We start from the raw sequence: 20,617 nt of genomic DNA on the forward strand, positions 1-20,617 counted from the left end.
CATGAAATAAAGAGTTGAGTTTAATCTCTCTCATTCTAATATCAGGAGTTCCATCATCTATATAGATTATGAATAGTTATGGAAAGCTGGCACCTGATTTTATATCTAGCCATTGATCTGTACCCATCAATATGACACCCAGTCATATCCTTTCCCAGAATATATGAAATTTAAATATATAACTATTCCTAGATCTAAAATTAATAAGTTAAAGGCCAGAAACATAAAATAACTCTGCAAAATAATCTTTTGTAGAGTTATTTTATGACAACCTAGCACACAGAAGTGCTAGGTTGTCATAGCTGATCACGGATAGTGTGTATGTGCAATAATATATAGTAATTCATTTCCGACTTGAGTAGTTTCTGGTCTGCATAACACAGATGGTGAAAATATCAATAATCAGTGGATTACCAGTCATTATGCCCTATCAACTGTGCTTGGCATCTCCCCGAGTTTTATCAAGTCAGTGTTATAGAACAAACAAATCAATCTAAAAATGGTCATAGGCAGGGCTCAAAAAGTTATGCAATATGCTACTCACCAAAGACCCCACCCCTCCATGCTTAAGAGTCAAAGCTGTATAACTGAGAGGAGACCTCCACATAGCCTTTAAAGGAATGCGAAGAACCGACAAGGGCTTCTCACCTAATGTAAAATCCTCACCTTCTCGTGGTGCACCCTGTTGGGTATCTACCTGGATACTGAACGAACAAGGATGGGCTGGCAAACTGGGATGTAGCCGACCAAATTATATTCCTATTGGTTAAACCAAAATACAATATGATGGTACAACATGACAAAATTTCATGCCGGCTGGGGCGTCGCCCGGTTAAACAAGGCCCCCGTTTTCGCAAGAGAACCAGAGCAAACAGCGAAAAGTCAGCTACTGGAAAAAATCTGAAAACACACCCCAACTCAACATCACTAGAGTTAAATATCGGCACTATCAACATAAGAAGCCTGAATGTCAAAGAAATGGAGCTAGCAGAAGAATTAGATAAGTACCAGATCGACATAATAGGAGTGACTGAAACAAAAAAGACCAAAACTGGTGAGATCTTTCTGAACAATAAATACAAAATGTTATATTCAGGCAATGACAATCAAGGAAAAGAAGGAGTAGCCATAGTATTCAACAAATAATGCGAGGCTAATCTTTTTGAATGGCAGGCAGTGTCAAGTAGAGTGATTTGGGGAAATATCAGAATGGGGAATGGGACAATGAGACTAATTTGTGCCTATAGTCCCACAGAAGGTTCTACTAAGGTAGAAGTGGAGGACTTTTTTGAGACTCTAGAGAAAGCTACTGACACAATGAAAAAGGAAAAGTTGGTCCTTGTTGGGGATCTAAATAGCAGAGTAGGAAGTGATTGTCAGACATACAAAAATGTTCTGGGAAAATTTGGAGAAAAGAGCAAAGCTAATAATAATGGCAAATATCTGTTGGATTTCTGCTCAGGACATGGACTGGTTATTACTAACACCATGTTCCACCATAAAAATGTGCACAAATTCACATGGAGAGAAGAGGCTACGAAAAAAGAAAAGTCTCATTGACTATGTTATTGTGGATAGTGATGTTTTCTCCCTGGTGCAGGACACCAGAGTGTACAGAGGATTTGAAATTGGAAGTGATCACTATTTAGTCTTGAGCAGGATAAAATTGAATTGCATATTAAAAAGAACATGTAAGAAAGTTTTAAAGTGAATAAAAGTTGAGCGGCTCTCAAATGTAAACTGTAGACTAAAATACACAAAGATTATTGAAGGAAAAATGAAAGAGTTTGAGAACAGGAATCAAACCTTGGAGATTCAATGGCAAGCCTTGAAGAAGACCTGATTTATTCGGCTAGAGAGGCATGTGGTGAAGTTGTCAGCAAGGAGAGAAAAATTAGAACTCCATGGTGGATACAGGAAGTTAAGAGGCAGTGAAGGAAAAGAAAAAAGCATATCAATATTTGCTGGCAAATAAGTCAGCTTATGCTCTTAGAGAATACAGAGACAAATGTAAGAAAGCTAAACAGTGTGTAAAACTAGTTAAACAAAAGTCATGGGAGGAATTTGGCAAGAAAACATAGAAAATAAATATCAAGAAGGTGGCAAAATATTCTGGAAGTTGTTGAAGAAGCTTAGGAATGGAGGGAAGAGTGCTGAAAGGAGTTAGAGATGATAAAGGTAAAATGAAAACGGGAGAAAAATATATCCTTGAAGTATGCAGTAATTATTTTGAAAATTTGCTAAAGGAAACAAGCAGTGATGACAGCACAGTGATAAAAAACACTGACCAGACATGCAATCAATAATACATATCCATACTTGAAGTAGAAAAAGCCATCAAAGGCTTGAAATGTGGAAAGACAGCAGGAGTAGATGATATTCGACCAGAAATGCTGAAGTATGGTGGTATAAAAGTCTTACAGTGGCTGCACTGCATAGTTCAGAATGCCTGGCAGAGGGACAAATTCCCAATGATTGGAGTAGAGCTCTCATAATACCTATATATAAAAAGGGAAATAAAACAGAATGTGAGAATTACAGAGGTATATCCCTATTGAGTGTTCCTGGCAAGATATATGCAAGTATACTTGAGAAACGGTTAAGAATAATTGTGGAAGAAAAGCTTGATGAAGAACAAGCTGGATTCAGGCCAAATAGAGGCTGTCAGGATCAGATCCTCACTTTACGACAAATAGTGGAGAAATCATGGGAATATAACAAAGATCTGTATTTAAGTTTGGTCGATTTGGAAAAGGCATATGACAAGGTGCCAAGAGAGAAGCTTTTCAATACACTGCAGTTATATGGTGTCAATGGGGCATTATATCAAGCAATACTTAATCTTTATTTGAGTTGTAAGTCAGCAGTTAGAATTGAAGGAAGTATAGGAAGATGGTTTAATGTTAAATCTGGTGTGAGACATGGATGTACATTATCCCCTCTGTTATTCATTATCTATATGGATCACATTATGAAGGAAAGTGGTATTAAACATGATATCAAAATTGGAGATGTTAATGTCAGCTTTGCTTTATGTGGACGATGTTATATTCCTAAATAAATCCGCTACAAGTCTGCAAGATTCTCTGACTAAATTGAATAACTGTTGTAATAGATATGGTATGAAGGTCAGCAATAAAAAGACAAAAACAATGAAAATAGGCAGAATCATTGAAAATGTCAACTGTGTTGTGAATGGAGAACCTGTGGAACAAGCAAAACATTTCAGCTACTTAGGCAAGATTTTTAGTGAAGATGGTAAAATAAATATGGAAATACACAACAGAATCAACAAAGCTGGTATGGTAGGAAGTCAACTGAATAAATTCTTATGGAATAAGGGTGAAATTAGTCAGATCACGAAATTAGCTGCATATAAGACCGTGTTCAAACCAATTTCAACTTATGGATATGAGCTGGGTCAGAAGTAAAACACTTGACGAAAGACTAGAGACCACAGATATGAGAGTCCTGAGAAAGATTAGAGGCATGAACAGATGGCATCAATGGCAATATCATATTAAAAACAAGAATATTAGGAATGAACTTGACATTGTTAGCATAAAGGAATGCATTAGCAGAGCTAATCTCAGGTGGTATAGTCACTTAAACAGAATGGGCGAGGAAAGATTAGTTGGCAGGAAAACGACCCAGAGGAAGACCAAGATATAGGTGGATTGATATGGTACAAAGTGCCTTAGACAATAGAAATATAAGATCTGGCAATGTTGGAGTCTTGACAAGTAACAGACTGATTTGGAGGAAAATTGTAGATAGGAAGTTAGTAATGATGTAAATTTTTCATGTAGTACTATCATATCCTGTACACCCCTTGAAGGTACATGGCAGGAATTTGACTATGATGATGATGATGATGACATATATATATATATCAGTACGTCAATAGGAGTTCCATAAACTGATCAATGGTGCTGCATCTGTATTTTTTAAATGAAAAAAATTTTGAGTAGAAAGTTGAGTTTATTAAATTTAAAAAAAAAAATTTACTTTGTCAGTCTGCAGCTACTTGACAGCTGGCAAAATTTACTAACCAAGGGCAAGTGGTTTATCAAGTCCTGGTCATAAGACAATTTCAGAGGCCTATCCAAGAAGTCGAGTTTAGAAATGTTTAAGGTTTTTCTGGAGTAACAGTGTTTCTGGAAATGTATGCAGTAATAATTTCAAACTGTTTTTAAGAAAAAAAATTAAAGGAGAAATTACCAATCATTTCCTTAGAATTAGAAGGAGGATGGACATATCCACCGATAAGAATTCTCTCCTTTCCTTTTATGCAAGTAGCCCTGGTCAAAGACATGTTCTCTCCTGTCTTTGCTGCACATAATGCCATCAACTCTGCAAGCTGATTCGTATTCCAGGAAAGTGCACCCAACTCTCTGGAGTTCAACTGCCACTGCATAACAGACAAAAATTATAATATACATAACAATACTGACTAATTATTGACCATACATAACAATACTGACTAATTACTGCCTATACATAACAATACCGACTAATTAATTTTTATAGTCAGTGTGAAAAAAAAAAACGGGTATTTAATCAAAGGGGTGCTTAAGGGTCAAAGCTGTATAACTGAGAGGAGACCTCCACATAGCCTTTAAAGGAATGTGGAGAACCGACCAGGGCTTCTGACCTAATGTCCAATCCTCACCTTCTCGTGGTGCACCCTGTTGGGTATCTACTTTGATACTGAACGAACGAGGATGGGCTGGCAATTTGGGATTTAGCCGACCAAATTGTATTCTTATTGGTTAAACCAAAATAAAAAATGATGGTACAACATGACAAAATTTCATGCCGGCTGGGGCGTCGCCCGGTTAAACAAGGCCCCCGTTGTTTTCGCCAGGGAACCAGGGCGAACAGCGAAAAGTCAGCTACTGGAACAAATCTGAAAACAAACCCCAACTCAACATCACCAGAGTTAAAGATCAGTACTATTAACGTAAGAAGCCTGAATGGCAAAGAAATGGAGCTAGCTGAGGAATTAGATAAGTACCAGATCGACATAATAGGGGTGACTGAAACAAAAAAGACCAAAACTGGTGAGATCTTTCTGAGCAATAAATACAAAATGTTATATTCAGGCAATGACAATCAAGGAAAAGAAGGAGTAGCCATAGTATTCAACACAAAATACGAGGCTAATCTTCTTGAATGGCAGTCAGTCTCAAGTAGAGTAATGTGGGCAAATATGAGAATGGGAAACTGGACAATGAGACTTATTTGTGCCTATGGTCCCACAGAAGGTTCTACTAAGGTAGAAGTGGAGGAATTTTTTGAGGCTTTAGAAAAAGCAACTGACACAATGAAAAAGGAAAAGTTGGTCCTTGTTGGGGATCTAAATAGTAGAGTAGGAAATGATTGTGAGACATACAAAAATATTTTGGGAAAATTTGGAGAAAAGAGCAAAGCTAATAATAATGGCAAATATCTGTTGGATTTCTGCTCAGGACATGGACTGGTTATTACTAACACCATGTTCCAACATAAAAATGTGCACAAATTCACATGGAGAGAAGAGGCTAGGAATAAGAAAAGTCTCATTGACTATGTTATTGTTGATAGTGATGTTTTCTCCCAGGTGCAGGACACCAGAGTGTACAGAGGATTTGAAATTGGAAGTGATCACTATTTAGTCTTGAGCAGGATAAAATTGAATTTCATATTGAAAAGAATAACATGTAAGAAAGTTTTAAAGCGAATAAAAGTTGAGCAGCTCTCAGATGTGAACTGTAGACTAAAATACAGAAATATTATTGAAAAGAAAATGAAAGAGTTTGAGAACAGGAATCAAACCTTGGAGATTCAGTGGCAAACTCTGAAGGAAACATTGATTGATTCTGCCAGAGAGGCATGTGGTGAGGTTGTGTGCAAGGATAAAAAAATCAGAACTCCCTGGTGGACACAGGAAGTTAAAGAGGCAGTGAAGGAAAAGAAGAAAGCATACCAAAAGTTCCTGGCAAATAAGTCAGCTTGTACTCTTACAGAATACAGAGACAAATGTAAGAAAGCTAAACAGTGTGTAAAACTAGCTAAACAAAAGTCATGGGAGGACTTTGGCAAGAATATAGAAAATAAATATCAAGAAGGTGGCAAAATATTCTGGAGGTTGTTGAAGAAGCTTAGGAATGGAGGAAAGAGTGCTGTAAAAGGAATTAGAGATGATAAAGGTGAAATGAAAACAGGAGAAAAAGATATCCTTGAAGTATGGAGTAATTACTTTGAAAAACTGCTAAATGAAACAAGCAGTGATGACAGCACAGTGATAAAAAACACTGACCAGGCATGCAGTCAGGAATACATATCCATACTTGAAGTAGAAAAAGCCATCAAAGGCCTGAAATGTGGAACGGCAGCAGGAGTAGATGATATTCGACCAGAAATGCTGAAGTATGGTGGTATAAGAGTCTTACAGTGGCTGCACTGCATAGTTCAGAAAGCCTGGACAGGGGGACAAATTCCCGATGATTGGAGTCGAGCTCTCATAGTACCCATATATAAAAAGGGAAATAAAACTGAATGTGAGAATTACAGAGGTATTTCCCTACTGAGTGTTCCTGGCAAGATCTATGCAAGTATACTTGAGAAACGGTTGAGAAGAATTGTGGAAGAAAAGCTTGGTGAAGAACAAGCTGGATTCAGGCCAAATAGAGGCTGTCAGGATCAGATCTTCACTTTACGACAAATAGTCGAGAAAGCATGGGAATATAACAAAGATGTGTATTTAAGTTTTGTCGATTTGGAAAAGGCATATGACAAGGTGCCAAGAGAGAAGCTATTCAATACGCTGCAGTTATATGGTGTTAATGGGGCATTATATCAAGCAATACTTAGTCTTTATTTGAGTTGTGAGTCAGCAGTTAGAATTGAAGGAAGTACAGGAAGATGGTTTAATGTTAAATCTGGTGTGAGACAAGGATGTACATTATCCCCTCTGTTATTCATTATCTATATGGATCACATTATGAAGGAATGTGGTATTAAACCTGATATCAAAATTGGAGATATTAATGTCAGTTCTTTGCTTTATGCGGATGATGTTATACTTCTAAATAAATCCGCTACAAGTCTGCAAGATTCTTTAACTAAATTGAATAGCTGTTGTAATAGATATGGTATGAAGGTCAGCAATAAAAAGACAAAGACAATGAAAATAGGCAGAATCATTGAAAATGTCAACTGTGTTGTGAATGGAGAACCTGTGGAACAAGTAAAACATTTCAGCTACTTAGGCACAATTTTTAGTGAAGATGGTAAACTAAATATAGAAATAGACAACAGAATCAGCAAAGCTGGTGTCGTGGGAAGTCAATTGAATAAATTCATATGGAATAAGAAAGAAATTAGTCGGAACACTAAATTAGCTATATACAAGACTGTGTTCAAACCAATTTTAACTTATGGATCTGAGAGCTGGGTCAGAAGTAAAACACTTGAACAAAGACTATAGACCGCAGATATGAGAGTCCTGAGAAAGATTAGAGGCGTGAACAGATGGCATCAATGGCAATATCATATTAAAAATGAGGATATTAGGAAAGAACTTGACATTGTCAGCATCCAGGAATGCGTTAGCAGAGCTAATCTCAGATGGTATGGTCACTTAAATAGAATGGGAGAGGAAAGATTAGCAAAACAAGTGTTCTCTGCCAGGTTGGCAGGAAAACGACCCAGAGGAAGACCAAGATGTAGGTGGATTGATACGGTACAAAGTGCCTTAGACGATAGAAATATAAGATCTGATAATGTTGGAGTCTTGACAAGTAACAGACTGATTTGGAGGAAAATTGTAGATAGGAAGTTATTAATGATGTAATTTTTTCATGTAGTACTGTCATATCCTGTACACCCCTTGAGGGTACATGGCAGGAATTTGATGATGATGATGATGATACTCAATGTTACCTAGATCATTTATGAGTAACAGGGAGGGAAAAAACTACCTATACATTCCAAAAAAATTTAGCATGTTGCTTACACTAGAGAAAACTAGGGATTTATTTCTTACTCTCTTGGGAACTACGGGGATTAAACTATACTTATTAACTGTTTTGTAACAGAATACAGAAACCATATAATGAAGAAAGGCAATGCATCTCTCACATCATTTTATTTATTACTTTCACATCGGCATGTGCAAAGAGAATTAAACTTGTTCGCAATAGATATTCAAAAATACCTACACAGAAACTACTGTTCTCTAATCTGGCTCCATAGCAAAATTGTGATTTCACTACAGCACTCAATTTCCATTCCTTACATCAGTAGACTTTCTATCAACATCACCAGTCTTCTCCAAGTCCATGATATTAGGATGGCTCATAAACTTATTCTAATTATACTTAGCCTGCTCTCCTAAAAATCACAACCCCCTCCTACAAACATCGTGGGATCAACAGAATTCCATGCTCTTGCAGCCTTACATACATAGACCAGACTTTGAGAAGTTGTGAAATAAGACAGAAAGAACATATTTGGGACATTAGCAACGACAACAACAGGGAACACAATGTGGGCTTGACTTATCGTTTTCTCTATACACTCCATCATACTGACTAGAATAAGAGCTTACATAGAAGAAAACTTCATCACTTGTAACATAAAACAATCTACTATGGACATTTTTTGCATGGAATGCTTAAGCATGTAATAGGAACCAAGAATTAATCCTTTGTGATATTTGGAAATTGCTTTTCAGATCTTTTCATATGTAACCCTACAGACTTTTAGGCAACCATCTGCAATGAATGTTGAGCAACGGCTAACCCATGCCACCTTCCACATTCCATGTGTTTCTATGATTTATATTGTAAAACAGTTCTTGCATAGCTTTTTTAGTAATGTTTTAGTTTATGTTTGCCAATTTTACATGTTTTTTTCTTAATACAATTATTTATTATATTAGGAAAATTATTCCTAAATAAATTTTGAAAAATGAGGTGTGCATTTCTTTTTTTTTATGCAAGTGATGATGTTTTACTGCTTAACACTTCTAAATGAACCATACACATGTATAACAAAAGCAGTCCATGTTTTATACACTAACTTTTAAATGTGATATAATTGTAAATTAAAGAAATGAGATATCAAAGGCAGCAGAGCACACAAAGTATCTCTAGAGATTGCCTTTTCTGTTACAGTATTTTATTCCTTGATTAAGAAGGATATGAAACATATCTCTGTTCATTTTAAAACTACTGCTACATGTCTTGAGAGTCATAATAGCTACAAAAGAGGCAATTAAATGGAAATAATTTAAAATTTTAGAAAATTTAATTTGTGGACTGGTGTATGTATTTTTGACAGAACCTTCTTAATTGAGCCATTACAAGCTATGCCCTTTTTTTTCCCCTTTTTAGCAATTATTTTCATTTCAATTTTTTTTTTTTTTTGACAATAAAAGTAACTATTTTGTTGTAGAAAGCTAATGTAGTATGAAAAGAGAGCCTTACTAAAGTGCTGATTTCAAATAAATTAAAGATACTAAGAAAGTATATTCTTGGTTTAATCCTTTATCCAAATGTAAGCAAACAAAGTTTGCACCTGAAGTATTTTCAGGACAGGAGCAACTCGTATATAGAAGCTAATGACTTCACATCACTTGCCTTAGTATCCCATAATGCAAAGCACATATCATTATGGGAAGGATCACTACCCAGACTACTGGTTTCGACCTTTATTGAGGTCCCATAATGCTACACATTACAATTCTCTTCCCATATGGGAAGGATCACTATCCAGACTGGTTTCGACCTTTATTGAGGTCCCATAATGCATAGCATTATGCATGAAAATAAGGATATGCACTTTGCATTATGAGATACTAAGGCAAATGATGTGAAGTCATTAGCTCCTATATACGAGTTTCCCCTGTCCTGAAAATACTTCAGGCGTAAACTTTGTTTGCTTAAACTTGGATAAAGGATTAAACCAAGAATATAAATTCTTGGTATATTTAATTGATAGTATTATCAAGTGGAAAAACTTTCAGTGCTTATTTGAAAGAGCTAACGAAAGACCTGCAAATGGCGTTGTATGGGGATTCGATTATTAGAGGTGTGGTAAATGAGAAAATGCACAAGGTTTGTTTTCCTGGAAGTAAAATGAATAGAATGATTGAGGCATTAGATATGAGGAGTAAGCAAGCAAAAAAGTTGGAAGTAGTAATAGGGACAACTGACTTGACTGGAAACAATGAACATATAAGATTGGATATCAGGAGGTTGTTGAGAAGGATAAAGATAATAATGTAATAGGAAAGGTAGTCAGCGTGTTCCCCAGGTATGACAGTGATGAAATGAGGTGAAGAGCAAAGATTGTGAATGATATGCTAGCAGAAATATATGAAGAGAACGGAGTGCAGTTTGGTAATGTGTGGAATGAGTTTGAAGGATGAACTGATGTATAAGAGTGATGGACTGCATTTGAATGGTTTTGGTGTGAATCATATGAAGAGACTGCTGCTGGAAGGAAGAGTAGCTTCTAATTTTTAAGAAATGACAACGTAAACTAGATTATTAATTATAACAACTTTTAATTAATAACTCCCTATATTTCGGTAATGTTACATTGGCATCTTCAGGGATCACAAAACCATGATATGTGCACGCAGCCACTCACACTAAGCAAATGAGGCTGAAGAAAGGCAAAAGAAGTTGGTCCTAGAGTCCTAAAAAGTGTCCATAGTGGGCTAAATTCAGTTGTCTTGGCTACTGGGCTGATGATCATAGAATACACGAGGGTGGTCTGATAAGTTCTCGGCCAAACAATGAAAAACAAATTTATAATTTCAAAATTATTTTTATTTTTCAACATAATCTCCCTTAAGACTAATACATTTATTCCAGCAATGCTCCAATGTCATTATCCCATCCCTGTAGTGGTTCTCAGTAAGATCTGCAAAATACTCCTCTACAGCTGAAATCACCTCTTGATTCAAAGAAAAACACTGACCATCGAGGAAGAGTTTTAGTTTTGGGAAGAGATTTAGAAGTCAGAGGGAGCCAAATCTGGGGAATAGGGTGGATGTTCCAACAATTCATAGTGCAGATCCCTTAATTTTCCTGCCAAAACACCTTTTCAGGTGTTTTTTTCTGATGAAAGATGATTTTTTTCTTCTGCAAACCAGGTCACGAATTTTTTCATCTAATCTGGTTAAAAGATCGAAATAATATTCCCTGGTTATTGTTTATTAATTATCTTTTCAAGATAATTAATAATTATCTTGAATATTTAATATTCAATTAATTATCTTGAATGTTTATTAATTATCTTTTCAAGATAATTAATAAACAAAATGCCTTTGGCATCCCAAAACCCTGATGCCATGACCTTTCCTGCTGATGGAACCAACTTTGTCTTCTTTGGTGCTGCACAACTGGCTTCTGTCCACTGTTTTGACTGCTGTTTGGATTCTGGTGAGTAATGGTGAATCCAAGTCTCATCCATAAGAATAAATCAACGCACAAACTTGTTCAAGTGCTCCAAGCACTGTTCAGAGATTTTCATGCAAGTGTGGTTTTGTGAGCAAGCATAGCACTCATCTTACACAAAGCTTTTTCATTTGCAAAATTCTTCATGCAAAATATATCCTACATGTTCTTTTGAAATGCCTATAGTCTCAGCAATTTCATGCATTTGACTCGTCAGTCATCCAATACCATATCGTGCACTGATCAATGATTTCTGGTGTTGTTACACTTTTTGGACGTCCTTCACGTGGATCGTCTTCAAGGCTGGTATGGCCACATTTAAACTTGGTGGCCCCATTTGTTAATTGTTGAAAACGAAGGAGAAGAGTACCCATACTTCGAATGAATTTCTTTTGGCATTAAATCTTCTTTTACAAAGAATTTTATAACCACACGATACTCAATTTTATCCATTTCAAGGGATACAGACAACACTTTTGCTTCAGACAGCTGAATAAAACAAACTACTTGATAGAATGACTTGCAATTTCACATGGATGCTTATCTTGCCAATAGTGTTGCCATCTATGGTCAAGGCCAAGAACTTTTCAGACCACCCTCGTATCCTTCCCAAATTTGGGGAAGTCTCATGCAAATTTGTTGAGGGTTGGAAAGTTTTTCAGAGCTGAGGCAGATTGAAGGAACAGTCTTTTGTACTTGAGCTAGCTGCAGTGTAATAAACTGGCCTTCTTCCAGCATATCCTGTGGTGGGTGTCCAAAGCATGGTCAGCAAGTCAGCTCTGAAAAACCTTCCAAACCTCAACAAATTTGATGCATGAAATTGCCCCAAATTAGGGAAGCATACATTCTGAGATCATCATCCCAGTGGCCAAGACAACCCAATTTAGCCCACTAGTGGTCACCATTTAGGACTCCAGGACCGACTTCTGTTGCCTTTCTTCAGCCTCATTTGCTTAGTGTGAGTGCCTGCATGCACATGTCATTGTTTTGTGACCCCTGAAGATGACAATGTAACATAGTGAGTTAAATTGTTTTATAATTAATAATCTCATTTACATTGTAATTTCTTAAAAATTAGAAGCTATGGCTAACCAACATATAAGCTTATCTACATGAAGGGAGAGTAATGAGTACAGAGAATGAATCTAAGCAAGTAAAAAGTGATGTGAAAGAGTGGAAGATTAAGGAAGGAGAGATTAAAGTGGTGGGTATGAATGAAGAAGTGGGTAGAGATGAGTATGAAAAATGAGAGAACAAGTGTGAAAGACAAGCAGGGAAACAGGGAGGTTCAGGGTGGACAGGGGAATACAAGGTGAAAAAGGATGATGTTCCAAGAGGACGTGAATGAACGTGTAGACAAAAAGGGAAGAGATGACATGGACTAAAGGAAAACAGCTGGATTTGAAGAATGCTCTAAGATGAAGAAAGAGAAAAAGAAATGGCTCGAGTTAAGTAGAGAGAATTCACATCTAATAAGTAGTATCAGTGAAATTTGCTGTAGATCCAGGAATGAACTGTTATGTATGTATACAAATGCTAGAAGTGTAAGAAACAAGGCAAATGAAATGGTTGAGTTTGTTCACTCAAGAATTGTTGGAATAAGTGAGACATGGTTGGATGAGGATGACATCCTGACAGGAATAGAGATGGAAGGGTATGATGTGTTTTGTGAAGATAGAAAGGTAAAAAGGAAGGGGAGTGCTCTTGATGACAGAGAAAGAGTTATGTCTATGCAACAGGAAAATAGTGAATTAGAGGCAGTATGGAGTGAGATAGAGGTGAATAGAATGAAATACTTAATCAGATGTTGTTATAGACCTGGTAATGTGGATGTAGTGACCATGAAATGTAGAATCAAATTAGCCAAGCAAATAAGAAAAAGGTGATCATTATGGGCAATTTTAATTATGGCAATATAGACTCGGATGATAAGACAGCAACTGTAAGTAAAGAAAATGATTACTAAAATAAAGAGCCAAAAGGCTTCGGTTCGGCGATGCCAAATTATATAAGCAAAGTATTGGCTCTTTATTTTAGTAATTACTTTTACGCACCAACCGAGAGTTCGCTTACGAAAAAAACATTTCTCTGACATATCAAGTTCATTAGTACTAAACGAGAGGTTTTCTCTCCTAACATTTCTGCCTGATCTCTGAAGACAACCAACGAGTTCGAAACAGCTGCCAGGCTAGTGAAACCTTATTAAAATGGAGTAACAAAAGGCGAATATAAAGATGCTTGGGCATCGCCTATGTCTTTTAAATAGTCTGCACAAAGGTAACTCATGAATGCCATGGAGTGTATTTCCATAAGCTCAACTTACCTTACGAAACTTTCATAGTTTTTACATTCGGCTTTGAAATAATGCTGGATGTAATATCCACTTTGCTTATATAATAGTAAAGAAAATGAGTTTCTTGAGTTTGTGAGGGACAACAACCTCAGGCAGTTTGTAATAGAAAGCACATTAGAATCGAGGGTCTTGGATTTTCTCATCACAGTTTTGTTATTATAAATGAAGGGACAAATCAACCTGCAGTTGGTGAGAGTGACCATGAAGTGATTACCTCAGTGGTTGCTAGCAGTGTGAGGAATTCTGTGATGAAAGAATATATGTGGAACTACAAGGCTGGTGATTATGAGAAGCTCAGGAATAAGGTTTATACAAAAAACGACTTTTGAAAAAAAAACGGTTTTTGAATTCCAATTTCCAAAAAACCGGGTAAAACTGGTTTTTGAATTTTTACAAAAAATTATATATAATTAAAACAGTAAAAAAATATTTATACTTATTTTAAAATGTTCCAGTTTAATATTTATGGAACTAAAAAAAATATAACAAAATAAAATATACTCCATACAAAACCAAATAAAAAAAAACTAAAATAACTAAAATCCATACAAAATATAAATTATAAATTTTTATCTCATTTAGTATTTTTCTTCAGGAAATATGATTTCAAAAAACATAAAATGTCCGCTGAATGATTACTTAATCTTGTTCTTATTCTAGATACAAAATTGCATGAAATAGAAAATACTCTCTCACTGGCTAATGAACTTGGTTTTATCATTTTCAGGGTGTCAAATAATAAATCTAAAGTCTTTGTTCTTTTATTGGTTGCCTCATATACTGAAAATTCGGCCTTCGGTGTCTTCAAATTTGATATCATTTCTTCAGGTTCCTCAAGAAACCTATGAATTGATTTTTCCATGGCTTCTTTTAGAGCATTGTCCTGATTAATAGTTTCTCCATCTCCGATATATTCATAATCGGAATCTATTTCCATACAAGGATTTGGATATACTCTAGACCAGGGTTTCCCAAACTGTGTTCTGCTGAAAGTGAATAAGTGTTTCATGAAAAATTATCAAAATTAATGAACCTGAAATGGTTTTAAATGCTGCAACAAGTTCAAACATGTTTGAAAATCAGGCACTCCTCATTTTGCATGTGGATTGTGCTATTAAGGCCAGCTTGCACTGGCCTTGACTCAGCCGCCCGCGATTGTCGACACCTCCAAGCGTGAGTGAAGTATGGAGGTATCTATTCTAGGAAATATGTGGTCACAAGCAAGTCAATGCGATGCAATGCGACCTGGCATGGCTGTAGTGTGCACTGTTGCATTTTTGCAGTGCGATACAGCCTGCTTCAGCGATAGTGTACACTTAGCTTTACACTGAATACGAGACTGATGACACTCAATTCTACCCAAGGTGTTCTGTTAAAATTTCAGGATTTGTGATGTGTTCTGTCATAGGAAACATTTGGGAAATGCTGCTCTAGACAATATTTTTCTGGATAACTTAATAATATCGAGTTTTGAAGCTCATGGAAATACACTAGATTTCTTTGTTGAAATGTTTTGTGGATTTTGCAAATATAGCAAAGGGTTACAAATCCAACATATCTTCTTTCTTGAATTTGTACTTCTAATGCATTTAATAATTTGGAACTAATTTCAGTCTTTAAATTTTTAGTTCATTTAACAGAAATTCAAATATGCCATCACTTATTAATAAATTGGCATCTCGCAGAGCTAAGGTCGCAGCTGCTAGACGCACTGGTCCCAACACTTTAAGAAGCTCCATGATTTTAGGATATTGAGTTTCATTCCACATATGAGAAGCACAAATATCATTCAAACTAAAACAACACATTCTTTTAATGTTATAAATCTTTCAATCATGGCTTCTAAACTATTCCATTTTGTTTGGGAGTCAAGAATCAGACTTAATTCCTTTCCTTTTTCTTGTTTTCATAATTCTGAAGGATACTATCTCTTACGTGAGATTTTCTAAAAAATTTGAAAATTTTTCTGATTTGGGAAATTGATTGTTTGTAATTGTCAGACAAAATAGGGAATCCATAGTCGTTATCTAGATCAAGAGAATTTAAAAAATCCACACCATAGTCATCTTCTGATTCCTCACTTGTAACATATACATCGGTTTCACAAATTTCTTTATTATTATATAACATATCAGTAACTGCTAAGTGTATGGTGTGTGAATAGCATAGTTGATTATTTATAGGTGATAATTGGCCAAATGTTTTCATAACAGTGGCACCATCATGTTTCGCTGCAACTATATCGGTTGCTAGATCCAAGTTAAAAATTTGTAGCCTATCAGAAACTAATTCTAATGTTTTCTTAGCATCGTAGAAACTAGCTATTGGAACTAAGCCCAAATTAAAATCTTCCACAAAATGGTGTATATTGATATTCAAATATTTGTGATTTCTTTTGCTAGTTCACTCATCTAAAGTTATAGAAATTTTTTTCCCATTCCTCTTAATACATTCCAATTAATTTATAGTTTCACGTTTGGCATTGTCATAAAACATATAAATGAGATCCATTACTAAAGAGCTGTTTCGAGAGCGATTTCAAGTCAAAATGTTAAAGTTTTTTAATTAAATAATTAATTAATTTCTACATATTAATTCTAGTATCTAAAACCGGTTTTTGAATTTTACAAATACATCCAAAAAAAAACGGTTTTTAAAAACCGACAAACCCTACTCAGGAGATAACATGCAGGTGTAGCATGGAATGATGAATTCACTGGAGAGCAGATCAATGCAGCTTGGGTGATATTGCCAGCCTAGCTGGTCAAGTGGTTAGTGTATCTACTCTCCAGCCAAAAAGGATCAAGTGCGAATCCTGCCATGGGTATGGATATTTGTGATTGCCTGTGAAAATACTAGTAGTGGTGGGTGGTGGTGGTTTGCTGTAGTTGGTGGATTGAGTGGTGGTGGAGAGAGAGTTCTAGAGTAGGCGCCCTCCCTCAATGAGTCTTTCGACTCCTTGGAGGTGTCACGTAATAATAACAACATTCAAGAAATGTCTAAATGTATTCCAAGGGTCAGAAGGTTATATACGGTAGGTGTGAAATGGATGAATGCAGAATTAAGCATGAGATACAGAGAAAAAAGGCATTATGGAGGCAGCATAAGAGGATGGTAATCATCAATTCCATGAGGATTATAAAGAACAGGCAAGGAGTGTGACTTGGTTGGTAAGGGTTGCAAAAGTGAAATATGATCAGAAGTTAGCTAATGATGCTAAAAAAGAATCCTAGGGAGTTCATTCGATATACAGCCAGCAAAAAAAAAAAAAAAAAAGATTATGGAAGGATGACAATGATTGGAGAAAATGGTATAAGAACTGCTGCAGAGTTGAGATATCTAATGAGAATTTCATAAAGATCTATCATTCTTGTGAATGTGACATCATGGAGAGTTTGAGAGCAGCTGATGAGGAGGAAAGGCTGACTATAAGTGAGCAAGTGATATATAGAAAATTCAGTAAACTTGATATTAATAAGGATGTGGGACTTGATATCACCATATATTTTGAAGGAATTTGCCACAGAGTTGGCATTTGCCTTGACATAATATTTGTTTAGATGAGGCTTGCACTGGATCAAGTTCCGAAGGAGTGGAAGGAAGGCAAGATTGTGCTGCTTCATTAGGGAGGTGACAAAACTCAAGCATCAAATTATAAGTCTATCTGTGAGTCAGTTGTTGTGGTTAAAGTGCTGGAAAGGCTGATGAGAACCAGGATCCAGAATTGAGTTAACAATGGCAATATCTTTGATGGACAGGATGGATTTGCTAAAGGGAGGTCATGTTTTAGTAATCTACTTACTTATTACAACAAGTTGACAGCTTCTTTGGACAGAGAAGATGGACACACAGTAGTATACATATGTTTTGCAAAGGCTTTTGATAGATTACCAGATGATAAGTTGAGAGTCGAACTAGAGCGGATAGATATTAGACTCGTGCATTGAATTGGAGACCGGCTATATGATAGGTTTGTAGGACAATCACCATCTGCGATTCTACCACTTATCCTAGCAGAAGACTTCATTCCCAAAACCCTGTGAGGTACAGGAGTGACCATACGCTGTCTACGGACATTAAATGAAAAAAAAAATTATATGATAGGTATCAACAAGTTGTGTGTGGGGGGAGAGCAATATCCCAGAAGAGGAAAGTCCTAGTGCCATTGCTGTTAAATCTGTATGTTAATGATATTGGGGAAGATTTGAATGAGGATATTCAGTTGGAACAAACTATCAGGAGTAGAGCAGATGTTCTGAAAATTTAGAGGACACATTGCCAAAATTGTGAGGACAACACAATGAATTCTGGGAATAACGCAGAGGACACTCAGTAGAAGTAAGGAGATTCTTGTTACATTGCATAAGGCTCTGATTAGGCCACGCATGAACTACTGTGCACAGATTTCATCACCTTGTTTTCAAAAGGACAAAGAGATGTTGGAAAGGGGACCAGAGGTGACTGATAAGATAGTTTCTGATCTCTGGAATGTTCAATATGAGGAAAAGTTGAGACAATGCAATTTAGTCTAGTGGATAGGAGGAAGAGGGATGATATGATAGAGATGTAGAAGTTGGTAAGAGGTCGTTACAGGATCAATGTTGAGGAGGTTTTTCATAAAATAGCGAGAGATCAGGGAAGAACAAGAGGTCATTCCTGGAAGCTGTATAAGGAGTGTGAAAAACAGAGTGAGAAGGAGGTTTTTTTTGCATCAGAGTTGTGAATGATTGGAATGCCTTGTCTAAGAGTGTGGTGCCTGAACAGAATTTGAACGTGTTTAATGCATGGTATGATGAACTGTGATAAAGGGATCTCCTAGATGAGTCTTTGACTCCATGGAGTCTTAGAGTAATAATAATAATAATAATCATTTCCTGAATGAATAATCATCTCTACAAAAAAGTCCTAAGACTCTTTGTGAAAGGACAAACTAATCCGTGTCTACCAAATTCAATTCAGTGACAATGCACCCACAATTTCTTCTGACAATCCATGCCACTTATTCATTACACAAATACATAAACACAACTTTCTCCAGCAGCCAATATTACAGAGGTCTAAGCATTTACTACTGCTTCATGCCACTGTAAGCCAATTCTATTAAGACCTTGTGCCATATTATCAATTCATCATTTGGTGTCCACTACCTTCAGTCTACTAAACCCCACCCATTCTTTCTGGCAGAAACTCAAATCTCACCTTCTCCCAACACTTTTTATCTCAATCTTCCAAACTACACATGCTTTAACTCCTTTCAACCCAAGGTCTGCGCATACATCTGCTCTGGCACACCTTGGCAGAGATCACCCAACCTAGAATTGCCCAACATTGACCTTCTTAGGTTGAAAATATCCCTTTCCCACTCAGTCAAATTCACTTTCTGTCTCTATCGCTCCCCCCAGTGCAACCAACCACTCTGAGCTCTGTAACTCCCTCTCCTTAAAAAATTGATTTTCTCCAGTCCCACTTTTCCAACAGTGAAATTATCCTCAAGGAGATTTTAATGTCCACAACACCAACTGGCTTTCCTCCTCCAGTTGTACAGATCATGCAGGCAGACAGGTTGAAACATTTGCCATCACTAACGACCTTAGACAACTTGTTCAGATGCCAACTAGAATACCAGATAACCTGAACCACTCCCCAAATACCCTAGATCTCTTCCTCACAAATGACCCTTCCAAATACACAGTGAAAGTAATGGGTCCCTTAGGTAATTCTGACCACAATCTAGCACTCATCTCTTCCCTCACACAACAACGCTTACATAGCCACTCCCATAAAAGAGTAGTATGGCATTATAACAGTGTCAAGTGGGACAGCCTCCGCAACTTCTATACCACATTCCCATGCTTGGACTATTGCTTCTGGCCTTCCAAACAAATGCACCAAATTTATCACCAAAGTAATCCTCACTGGCATGGAAACACACATTCTTCTAACCACTCTGAACTGCCATTCCCTAAATAAACCCTGTTCTCCAAAATATGTGCAAATGAAAAACCAAATATACCGTAAATGGCTCAAATCAAGAACTCCATCCTCCTCTAGAGCTTACTGAAGCCCAAAATAGATGCAAAAAAAAAAAAAAAAAAGAATTAATGCTTCCAAAACAGAGTTCGAAAGAGCAAAAAGCAGGAAATTAGCAGCCTGTCCAAACAGCAGCCGAGCTTTTTGGTCTCTCGCCAAAGCAATTGGTCATAACTTCTGCCCAACACTATTCCCATCTCTATCATATACCCAGATGGTTCTTTTGCATCACAAGCCACAGAAAAAGTCAATCTTCTGGCTTCATACTTTGCATCCAATGTACGCATAACTGACAATGATAAATGCCTCCCCCACCAACCATTCCAGATGCCCAACATACAATGCCCCCTATATCATTTTGCCAGAAAGAGATCAGAAAAATGCTGTCCAAATTAGACATAAAAATGTCTCCTGGCCTTGATGGCATTCCTCCAAATGTCCTGAAAGTTTATGCACCAGAACTGACTCCTATACTATGTTGCCTGTGCATACTGTATTACTCCACTGGTATCTATCCCACAACCTGGAAATATTCAACCCATTCCCAAGAAGGGTGACAAGTCACTGCCGTCCAACTACCTCAGTCCTGTCCAAAGTAATGGAAAAAATCATCAATTCCCAACTCCTACACTACGTTAAAGGCACCCACCTAATAAACGACTGCCAGTATGGATTCCATTGTTACCAATCAACAGGAGATCTGCTTGCATATGTCACCCATCTCTGGGCAAATGCCATGGAGAAGTTTGGCAAATCTCAAGTGATTGCACTTGATATCTCC

The 20,617-nt window shown here is 36.7% G+C and overlaps 1 protein-coding gene across 1 annotated transcript in view; it reads right to left on the reverse strand.

The window, feature by feature from the left end:
• mEFTs (elongation factor Ts, mitochondrial) overlaps window positions 1–20,617 on the reverse strand; it is a 152,355-nt gene that overhangs the window by 10,959 nt on the left and 120,779 nt on the right. The window contains exon 5 of the mRNA XM_090409803.1: window positions 4,222–4,411. Within this exon, the coding sequence (XP_090265929.1) occupies window positions 4,222–4,411 (190 nt within the window). The remainder of the gene's footprint in view (window positions 1–4,221; window positions 4,412–20,617) is intronic.

This window comes from Typopeltis vanoorti, chromosome 2 (genome assembly GCF_054136105.1).
Source record: "Typopeltis vanoorti isolate ZY-2024b chromosome 2, IOZ_Tvanoo_1.0, whole genome shotgun sequence".
Taxonomy (NCBI): domain Eukaryota; kingdom Metazoa; phylum Arthropoda; class Arachnida; order Uropygi; family Thelyphonidae; genus Typopeltis; species Typopeltis vanoorti.